This window comes from Acartia tonsa, chromosome 6 (assembly GCF_053477335.1).
Source record: "Acartia tonsa isolate MP-2025a chromosome 6, ASM5347733v1, whole genome shotgun sequence".
NCBI lineage: Eukaryota > Metazoa > Arthropoda > Copepoda > Calanoida > Acartiidae > Acartia > Acartia tonsa.
In genome coordinates, this window is record NC_137265.1 from 23687370 (window position 1) to 23699007 (window position 11638).

The window sequence follows — 11638 nt, forward strand, 5'->3', positions numbered from 1 at the left end:
ACATAATCTCATAAACTCGTATTCAATAGTTAACAAAATGTTATATTTCCAGAATTCAAATAATTACCATAAATCAAATTATTTTCCATCACAAACTTTATAGAGTTGCTTCGTTTCTCTTCTTATTATTTAAACAATGTCAGCGCTTTCCAAATTATATGTTATACATTCTAACCTTATGCATGGACACCACAATGGCAGATAAATTAACATTTATCCCACTAATTCGAATAATATCAGAGATCTACATTTATTAGCAATGGATACAACAATGGAAAATAAATTGACGTTCATTCCCAAAAAATCGAGTAAGATCAGTAATATACAGGGATATAACAATAGCAGATAAAGTTTCGTTCATTCTAGAAAAAGTTGCTCCACAAATAATCTATGATTTGTATGTCAACATAACATCTGCGAGTTTTATTTCCTAAATAGAAATACTTCCAGAAGCACAACTTCTATACATTTTTATAAGCCGTCAAATCTATCAGATACAATACTTATTCAATTATAGATATCTTAATTGCAAAACTACAAAAATCGATCGCCGTCAAATCGCCGTAGGCCGTAGTACATGTATATCCTGTTGATACAATCCAAAACTGTAGAGAAAATCCTTCTTCCCTGCAAATTGTAGAAAGAAATACTCGTTTAATCAATACACGTCTGTCCTGAATAAGCTATAGAAAGAAATACATGTAATCCTTGCTTCCCTGCAAATTGTAGAAAGGAATAAACTGTAGAGAGAATACATTTTTAACAATTTTTAACAATACTCAACTGTCTCCCTGTAGAAACAAACTATAAAAGGATAGAGAGAATACATTTTTAACAATTTTTAACAATACTCAACTGTCTCCCTGTAGAAACAAACTATAAAAGGATAGAGAGAATACATTTTTAACAATTTTTAACAATACTCAACTGTCTCCCTGTAGAAACAAACTATAAAAGGATAATTTTTTAACAACACATATCTATCCTTCTCTCCCTGCTGATACATGTCCAGGGCGGCACCTTTTCCCCTTTCATGGTGTCCTCCACCAACATAGTACATGTCCAGGACGGCACATATCTTTCCCTGGACATTATGTTGGTGTCCTCCACCCACATGTTGTCCTGCAATGTCCAGGGCGGCACCTTTTCCCCTTTCATGGTGTCCTCCACCAACATAGTACATGTCCAGGGCGGCACATATCTTTCCCTGGACATTATGTTGGTGTCCTCCACCCACATGTTGTCCTTCACTAGACAGGATGGTGTCGTGGTGTCCTTCAATGGACAGAATGGTGACATGGTGTTCTTAACCATCACATATCTCTCTTTCACCAGGGGTTCGACCTGGTTCACCCTCTCTCCATTCTTTAAGCATAACTGGTCCAGGAATTCGACCTGGTCCAGCATCACATGTCTCTCCTCCTCCAGAGGTTCGACCTGGTCCAGCATCACATGTCTCTCCTCCTCCAGAGGTTCGACCTGGTCCAGCATCACATGTCTCTCCTCCTCCAGAGGTTCGACCTGGTTCACCATCTCCTTGACTGTTACCTGGTCCTCTCCACCTATACACTCTCCCCCCCCTAACCTGTTTGGCAACACCACCAAACTTTCTTGTTCAAGGAAACAAAATTTTTCATTAGCAATTGGAGCTTTGAAATTGTCCATAGAAAGTGTTGGCAACACCACCAAACTTTCTTGTTCAAGGAAACAAAATTTTTCATTAGCAGTTCGAGCTTCGATCTTATCTTCATGATCTTGCATTCCACCAAAAATAGTTCGAGAACCACTAGCAAACAATTTAGGCTTCTCTTCTGATCCTCCAAATCCTCCAGATCCGCCAGCCGTCCTCTGCCACGGCATAGAGTTATTTAAACCATTCTGCTGGTTATTCGACCCATTCTGCTGGGTATTCTGCTGGTTATTCGACCCATTCTGCTGGGTATTCGAACCATTCTGCTGGTCATTCAAACTATTCTGCTGGGCAATCTTTTCAAGAATTCGCTGCTGGCCAGTCATAAACTCATTCACAACAGTCACATTTTCAGTCTTGATATCATTATCAACACTAGGCTCCACCACCTTATTAAGACGATCTTCCAAATCGTCTATCCGAGTAGCCAGTCCAGTAACCGCAGCAACATTAGTATCAACATTATCCGTCAATTCCTGAACTTTCGCCTCCAGCGGCGCCATTCTTCCAGTAAGATTAACCAGCATATCCCCATTGGAATGAATATCACCCTGCAGCGAGGCCAACAATTGGAGCATATACTCCTCCTTCTCCGCCGGGGACAACTTCTTGTAATAATCAATGTCCACCTTCATGGCGTCCAAAAATTCCTGAACAAAACTAAAGCAAAGAAATAATACAATTAAAAGAAAATCTGAGCCGTAGATTCGTACTACACTACTGCGCCAAAATGACGTGTAGTAATAGCAAGAACAAACAGCTAAATATTCTTATAAAGTGTATTAATTCAATACAAGGTTAACATACAATAATAACATTAATATTAAGACAACTGTTCACTTTTATGTTCGTGTCGTGTTGCAGAGCAATGTCTTGCTCCGAAACCGTTGACACAAGAACTAAAAGCTAATATACAAAATACATACATTGCTCTCAAGTCAGGAAGAAAGGGACTATACATCACACTTTGTAAATCGTACCTAATTGTTACAGGAGTCACCAAACAAAGTTTTAAATCGATAGGACAATTCTAACCTGTTTAAACTAACAAAAAAAGCTAACTGTCACAGACGAACGGACCGACTCTAATAGTAGAAAAGCTTCGCTTTTAAAAATGTCATTATGGAGAGTTGAAGACAATTTTCATCCTTGCATGTTAAGAATAAATAAAATCCTAAAGTAAAATGTGGAATAGAAATAAGGTAAATTACTTACAGTGAAAGATTACAACTTTGTTGAAAAACACTCAAGGAATTAGGCTTCTACTTTTTCCAACACAGAATATAAATATCAAGATACTAGTTTTTTTCTTTTTCCAGAGGATATAGAGTATACGTGGATATTTGGACAGGGAAAAATTGTCAATTTGGGTTGCTTTCAATTTTTATAGACATCATAAATTAATCGTTCATCCAGTAGGAGGAAAGGGGATGAAAGAGTGGATGAGTGGGATCGTTGTATGAGCCAACTGCAAGTTTCACTTCATTAGAGTACATGATGATCTGAGGTATGATCAATGGACGTCCAAGGGGGGGGGGGGAGGAATGGTTGATTACACCCCCCCTCCCAAATAAAAAAGCTTTGACGTCCTTGCTCATATGATATAAAGATTACCCCGCCTCCCAATTTTTTTTATATTTTTACCAACCCCCTAAAAAAGTTATTTTAACATGTACTCAAATTTTTAAAATTGAAAAAAAAAAATTTGAGGATATTACCATTGTATTTTTAAAACTGTAATGAGTTAAAAATAGAATGTAATTATTTTTCTTAAAGATTTTCATAACTGCTAAATTCATATGTTTTCTCTAAGAAAAGAACATTAATCCTTAAATCTCTGACTAGGATGTCACTTGAATTAAATTTAAAATTGTATATTTTAATTAAAATTTTAATATGAAATGAATGAAGAGAATCCTTATCATTAATAATAAACATTTTATTTTCTAGGTAACATTTTTATGTAGACGAAATTTTTAAAGAATAATAATCAAAACTTTTTTTAGTATGTCTTATAAACCGATTAAGATTAGATTAGAACCGGTTCTCATCCATACTGAAAAATCGTGTGTTTATTATTGTATCATTGTATTACAAACAATTTCCATCGAATATTTAAAAAAAATCATCAGTTTTGTTAGCCTCGGGTTCGGCCTCTCAAGGCGAACAAAACTAGTTTTGATCTGATAATTTTCCATTTCAATATCCGGCCGTGGAAAGCTGTCTTTAAAACTATACGATAAATAACTATTCCTGTGTCGATTCTTCTTGATAGGTGGAGATAACCTCCCCCAAAGATGGCTAAAAACCTTCTTTGGACCTATTAGAAGCTAAACTGTAAAGGAGAACCAAATCGGTCCAGCGGTTAAGTAGCTACAGACAGACAAATAGCACTTTTATAAATGGATGTAATAGTTATTTATTGCATCATATTATAAACAGCTTTCCGTGGATATAAAAATAGTACAATAATAAGATTAAAACCAGTTTTCTTGGCCCTGAGATGCAGAAGGCACTGGCTAACAAAACTGGTTTTAATATTAAGATTGTACATTTCTTTATTCGTATAAATCAGGATATTATACGATAAGATACATGATTTTTCAGTATTGATTCTAATCCAGCGGATATTAATCGATTTCGAAGCCATACCGTTAAGTTGCTTACCAGCAATAAGCTCATGCGCCAGATTCATTGGATCTCCTATCCTGTCCTGTCCCTCGGGGGTTGGGCGGGGTCCTGAATTATAAAACAGTTAGCTTTTAACAGGGATCTAAGGGATAAGACATAAAATGGCAAATATTTTTCTTCTGTAGTTTAAAAATTGGTAGTTTGAACGTTTTGATAATCAATGCAATGAATTAAACAATCAAATTCAATAATAGTTCCCATTGTACCAATGAATAAGAAAACGTTATTATAAAACTTTGGGTACCGTTTAAATTTTTTTTCAATGCCCAATTGCAAGCTAGCATGGTCGCTCATATTTTGAACACAGTTAGTTTCTGCAACTATTCTTTATTCTATATTTCGTGGTATTAATCAAAATAGATCTTGTTATATTCTAATTGTTTTAAGAAAATTTGCATCCTTTCACACTATGAACTATTTGAAACCTGTTGAATAAATAACTTTAAAAATACTAATATCATAATAAAATATATTTATATTTGTACAGATTAGATGTTGACCTACCTACTGGAATAGGAGCAGGTTTCCTTTCTTTGGTAGCATCTATCAAGGGTAGGCCTAGACCAGCTCTGGCCCAATTCACATCCTACAGAACAACCTTGTTTTAAACTTTTTAGTAAAATAGAAAAAAGCTAACTGTCCCTTCATGTATAAACGTCTAATAACCGACCGGAAATCAATTTTAATATCTAGGTAGTCTTAGATACAAAAATTTTAAAAATTGAACGAAAAACGACGAAGAAGAATAAAAAAAGCTGATTTATTGATGGTGATTGTAAGTATTGTGACAAGCATTGTGTGAGATTGGGAGGAATACCTTGGCCTTTAAAAAAGTACAATTCAGTTAGGGCTTCTAAAAAGGCCAAGCAATCAAAGAGTTGGAACTATAAATGCTTCTTGAATAGAACAAACCTGTAAATGTTTTCTAAGTTGGTCAGCAACAGGAGAAACCAAATTTTCAGCGGGGAAAATTAGGGCATCACACTAAAATAAATAAAAAGATTAGGGTCAAGCGGGGCATTAACCGGTAAGGGGCATTACCGGTAATTTTTTACCCACCTTCAGAAAATGACATTTTTCTCCGTGTTCTATTCGACTGACAGAAAAAAACATAAAAGCAAATTTGTTCCTTATTAAATTGCCTACAAAAAAGTATAAAATGAAATTTTTGTGAGATGAATTTTAAGGGTACTTTTTGGGTCTCAAAGTCAGACGAAAATTTTTTTTTTAAAATTTTTTTCACCTAGTTGTATAAAGATCGACCTACACAAAAATTGGTAAGACCTAGAACTGATCCGTAAAAACCTTTTGAACTAAGAATTGCCCGCTCTTCCAAATCCGTTGAGAGCTTAAATGTAGAGTTAATATTTTTTTCAAAAATGACCAAAGTTCGCGCGGGGTATTTTTCGGTAACGTCGAAAAAAAATTCAAATTCGATTTTTAAGATAAATTTTCAGGTTTTCTTTGGTAAAATCTAAAATTCAATATGGGCTTTTTAAGAATTAGGCCAAAAAGTGAATAGAACAGGTTTTTTTATATAAAAAAATTTAAATTTTATTTTTTAAGAAAATTTTTGTGAAAAAAAATCGAAATTTCTCGTCTTTTTAAAAAGATGACTTTTGACATAGAAGGAATAGTCCGATCTTTAAGAAAATTTTTGTGGATAATCCCTATAACCTATATTAATTATGATTATTTATGTTTGACTGGCCGTTTGGCCGTTTTTCATCGATTTTTTTTAGATTGAAAAGACGTTACCCACAATGCCCCACCGTGGGGTATTTATCGGTAATTTCTTTGAGTCCAATTATGACAAACTTCTAAAAGTCCTAGGATAACGTCCTAATGGTCTTGGTCCCATTTAAAAATATTAATATTTACCCCATTTTTTTTTCAAAAAACCAAAAAAATTACCGGTAATGCCCCGCCTCACCCTAATTCTAAACTACGCACAAAATTACTCATTCTGTAGAATACAATTATAGGTTGAAATGCTTAGACACTCAACTCATTGAGCCAACCAATCAAAATTCATTATAATCCAATTATAAAACTTTGGGGACTAGTGTAATAATAATGTCCCCTTCATCCCTAGCTGTGTTTACCTAAACACATGTATATCCTTCAGGAGTAGTAGTAGCTGGCAAGTTTCTACAGTGGTTATCCAAACATTACCTGGACACATGTATATCCTTCAGGGGTGGTAGTAGCTGGCAAGTATCTACAGTGGTTATCCAAACATTACCTGGACACATGTATATCCTTCAGGAGTAGTAGTAGCTGGCAAGTTTCTACAGTGGTTATCCAAACATTACCTGGACACATGTATATCCTTCAGGGGTGGTCGTAGCTGGTAAGTTTCTACAGTGGTTATCCAAACAATTCCAATGGTATAAACAGTAGCACGTTAATCTAAAATCATTATTATTTAATATTTATAAATCATACCTAATTAGGTATTATAGGGATTATATATAAACTTAAACAATCAGCTTAAAATGGACATATGGAATTTCTGGTGATGATTACTGAGTTGCTGTGGTTTCTTAATTTTACCTACTTGTTACCTAATCATTACGCTAAATTAGACAATAATTGGACGATTCTATCATGCCAATTACGGACGGACGGACTATGCCTGACCTGTAGAAAGACACGCTTTGCTTTTAATAAGACGTATATATTTTTAAAGAAAAACTAATAATAAATAAAAATTGCAAAAATCCGGCTGGTTTATTAGTAATTAATTTGTGATATTAACTTGGAATTGTTCAGGATCTATTTATATATTTAGTTACATCTTGTTTTTTTTAAAAATAAAAGTTTATTATAATGTAAACCTCTTAGGATAAGTGACAATAAATTGCAAAACAAGCAAATTATCCAAAAGAGGACTATCCACGAACAAGAGCAAGTGATTCTAAGCACCTTCCAGCATTGATCCTTGGAATTTTTTTAGTGAATATACTAGGTTCGTGTTTATTATTTGGTTTATCGACTAAAAAGTTAGGTTTCACTATAGTATTATATGGAAAAAACTTTGAAATGTTCACCATATTTTGGTGCAATATCATCGAATGTTTTGATGAGTTCAAACTGTTGTTTAAAAGCTTTGACACAAAAGTATATCATTTTGATTAAAAATGTATGTTTAGAAAAAGGGTTGGTAGCTTGGAATATTTAAACAGTTTAATTATTGTATTTTTGCATTTGATGCTTTTATTTTATTTTGTCCTTTGAACTCAACAAAGCAGTTGATGGTATTGTGTCTAAAAATGCTTTACATTTTTCATATAAAACCATGGTGAAGCATAACTTTTTAATCGATAAACCAAATAGTTAACATAAACCTAATATATTTACTAAAAAAATACTATGGATCAATGTTGGAAGGTGCTTTTAATCACTTGCTCATGTTCGTGGATAGTCCTCTTTAAACACATTAAAATACATAAATCCTTATAACAAAGTAAAAGGATCTTTGTCTGTCTGTTTGTTTGTACCGAATGATCTGGCTAACCGCTGAACCGATCGGGTTCTCCTTAACAGGGTAGCTTCTCATAGGTCCCGGGAAGGTTTATAACTATTTTGGGGGAGGGTACCACCACCCTCCCAAGAGAATTCGCCCCTAGAAAATACCCCCCCTCAAAATTTTTTATTACTTTTTCTTTTAAAATCTAAAATAATACATTCGGTTATCAAATTCGACCCATCCCTCCTCAAGTGCCCCAAGAGGCCTCTAAGGGGCGTAGCCGCTAGTATGGAAAAAGAAACGTAGGAAAAGCTCATAAAATACAAATAGTTAAAAAGTATATTTTTGGCATTCTATACCTAATTTGAGGAAAATCAAAATTCTTTGAATCTGAAGATTTCATCTGAAGAATAACATGCCTCATTTATCCATAAATAGAAAACAACCAAAATCAATTTGCATAAAAATAATGAATTTTGAAGTAAGGCTCCGAATCCGGTTCATATCCGCTGGATTAAAAAAATCCTTGAAGCCAATAAACTAGAATTATCCATAGAAAACTGTCTATAATATGATGCGATAAAATAACAATATTTTTGTGCATGTATATTCTTAGTTTCTCTATCCTAAAATACTATTTTCATTTCCTGAATATTCCTAAGAGTGAAAGGAATCAGGGATCTAAAGGGATAAGACAATGATGATACACAAAATACACCCCTTCTGTAGATTACAATTAGTGGTTAAAACTTTAGGACTATCATCTGAATGAATCGACAAATCTAAATTCAATAAAAGTTCCCAAAGATGTTAAGCCAATGAAATTCAAAAAATCGTCATTCTAAAATTTTGGGAACTAGTGCAATAAACAGCCCAATGTCCCCCTCCTCCCTGAAAGAAATAATTTCCTGTTCCATCAATGTTTATATTAAAAATGAAAAGGTTCAAGGAGCTGGTTGCACTATGTTCTTCTGATAGAAGAAAGTTGAAGGAAGTGTCTCTTGATCAACTCCTTGCTTGCTAACAAACACTTAGAAACTAGGTCTAATAAACATATATTTTCTTTCAATTTTTCCTGACACTTTGGTTTTTCCAAAAATTATCATACCAAATTATGAATACCTATCCAGTTAAAAACTAGATCTATAGTATAGATGTATAACCAGACAACTTTTTGGTCTGATACCAATTTGCTATCTGCTTTATTGTAGCGACTTGGCTGTATTAATATTCCCGAGAATATTGGTTGATTTTTAAAGACCCAATTGAAAGTCGGCAGGGTACATACAGTTAATAAACCCTCTCCCTCTCTATTGTTTTAACCTATTAGTTAAAACATGAATGTTATTTTCCATTTGTTTTAGAACTTTCTTTGTCTATTACCTAACAGTGATTTAACATGAGAGAAATCATAAAAGTGTTATTTACACAAATTAAATATATAACAGTAAGAGAGTGCAATTTGTGATAGTTGACGCTACTATTTCAAAAAAAATTCAAAAATTTTCGAACAAGTGCTGAGGTGAGTTCTTAAAAAAAACTTTGGCCCCATTAAAATCAGATTGCCTCACTAAAATTTTAGTGAGGCAAAATTATCCCCTCAAATTTTTTTATTTGCCTCACTGATTTTAGTGGGGCAAAAGTTTTTTAAGAATTCACCTCTGTATTAATGCCGCTTAAAAGAAAACTTTTAATTAATCAGTAAAATTAATTTCAAAATCATGTAGTGTAACTCAGGGAGGGAGGGGACATTGGGCTGTTTATAACATTGGTCCCCAAAGTTTTTTTTATATAACGTTTTCTTATTAGTTGGCTTAACAACTAACACTAATTGAAATCTAATTTTGTAAATTTATCGAGCATTGTCTTATCCCTTTACATACCTTTCTATATTTATTTCAATCAAGAGTGAAATAAATAGGAACTTATCAACGTTTCATATGAAATGATAATTAAAATTGAATTTTTCAATTATTGAGAGTTTAATCCATAAGTAAACCTTCGTCAATTAATAAAAATTAATAATTAAATTTCTTTTAAAAGACGTAGAAGTTTACTAATAAATTGTATGTTAAGGTATTGACAGATAGATCAAACATAAAATATAGTTTATTTTTAATTATAAATACAATTTTTTTAAAGTCAATGTGAAACTTTTACTTACGTATACTTCTTAATTGCGTTTTGCATGCATTCTCACTAGAGGCTAGATTAGATTAGGTTATATTGAAAACAGGGTAGCCCAACAGGGTTAGAGATTCCCGCAGGGTTAAGGCATAAAACAATGCTCATTCTTTATTTCAAATTTATCTTATTTAAAAATCTTATGCTCGTTTCGATGAAAAGCACTTCGCGTTTTAAAATAGAGATAAACATTTAGTGTAAATGTGATAAAAAGCCTTACCTTACACATTCTTCTTCAGAAAGGGGAGAATTACAGAAAGCACAATCAGGATTATAATCAGAATCTTGTAACCACGCCAAATAGGACTGTACTACACACTAAATAAAACATAAGACTGTACATATTAATTATTTATTATAATTAGAATCTTGTAACCATACCAAATAGGACTGTACTACACACTAAATAAAACATAGGACTGTACATATTAATTATTTATTATAATTAGAATCTTGTAACCACGCCAAATAGGACTGTACTACACACTAAATAAAACATAGGACTGTACATATCAATTATTTATTATAATCAGAATCTTGCAACCATATCAAATAGGACTGTACTACACTAAATAAAACATAGGACTTTACATATTAATTATTTATTATAATCAGAATCTTGTAACCATATCAAATAGGACTGTACTACACACTAAATAAAACATAGGACTGTTTATCTCAATATTTTGAAACTACATACACAAGATGAAAACTAGTATAAAAACTAGTGATGGCAATCCGTCGAATTTTTGGGCCGGATCCGGATTCTTAAAAGAATCCGTCAAAAAAAGTGGCGGATTCCTTATTCTTATTTTTGGCGGATTCCAGATTCTAGCAGTATTTTAAAAGGCTTTTTTAAAAAAAATAAATGAAGCATGAAAAGCTGTAAAATTTAAATTTTATGTAGAAAAAAATGTAAGTGCTACATATGTCCTAAAAATTAATGTGCTTGGTATTCTCTATGGCCCATGGGACTGTGTATATTTTGATGTCATGTGACCACTGTACAGCCAATTAGAGGGCTTAGTTCACGGTGGGTGGATTACAAGCTCATCACGTGATCGTTGGCTGGACAATGAGAGCTCTGCGTTACCAGCTGATCTCTCAACTTCGTGGTTTATGTGGGAAGAGATTGGGGGAGGGAGGGGGGGGGGGGGGGGTGATCTTTGCCTTCAATAAGAGCGAGTTGAAAGAAAAAAACTTAAGATGCTAATTTTAGCCTACCAATTAAGAATCTGGAATCTGCTATTAAAAAGCGGATTCTGGATCCGGATTCAGATTCCAAAATAGGCCCAAAAATTGGGCGGATTCCAGATTTCCAACCCTAAAAAACCAATCATAATCAAAAAAGGGCTGAGCTATGCACTAAATATAAAATGCACAAAGGACTGTACAATATATTAAACATTAACTCACGTTAGCGTGACATATCGACACACGCAATTATTTAGCTGAGTAGGTTTATATTAAAAAATATTAATGAAAATACCTTTTTATGGCTGCTGACCATACAGTGCTCACAAACATTGACCCGGTGCTCAAAACAAAACTGGTTTGTCACCTTTCGCTTCGGACATTTGCACAATCCCATTCTTGTGGAC

The 11638-nt window shown here is 33.5% G+C and overlaps 1 protein-coding gene across 9 annotated transcripts in view; it reads right to left on the reverse strand.

Moving 5' to 3' along the window:
* The window catches only part of LOC145322177 (zinc finger protein-like 1 homolog), a 30899-nt gene extending 19264 nt beyond the window's left edge, over positions 1 to 11635 (reverse strand). For all 9 annotated transcript variants that reach the window (XR_013880528.1, XR_013880525.1, XR_013880527.1 and 6 more), the window contains exons 1-6: positions 11527 to 11635; positions 10258 to 10355; positions 6697 to 6793; positions 5294 to 5365; positions 4886 to 4967; positions 4358 to 4429 (exon numbers count right to left, since the gene is read on the reverse strand). Coding sequence is in view for 1 of the 9 variants with exons in the window: in XM_080164011.1 (XP_080020137.1) it covers positions 4358 to 4429; positions 4886 to 4967; positions 5294 to 5365; positions 6697 to 6793; positions 10258 to 10355; positions 11527 to 11628 (523 nt within the window). In the remaining 8 variants the exon portion in view is untranslated. The remainder of the gene's footprint in view (positions 1 to 4357; positions 4430 to 4885; positions 4968 to 5293; positions 5366 to 6696; positions 6794 to 10257; positions 10356 to 11526) is intronic.
* Between the last annotated feature and the right edge of the window lie 3 nt (positions 11636 to 11638).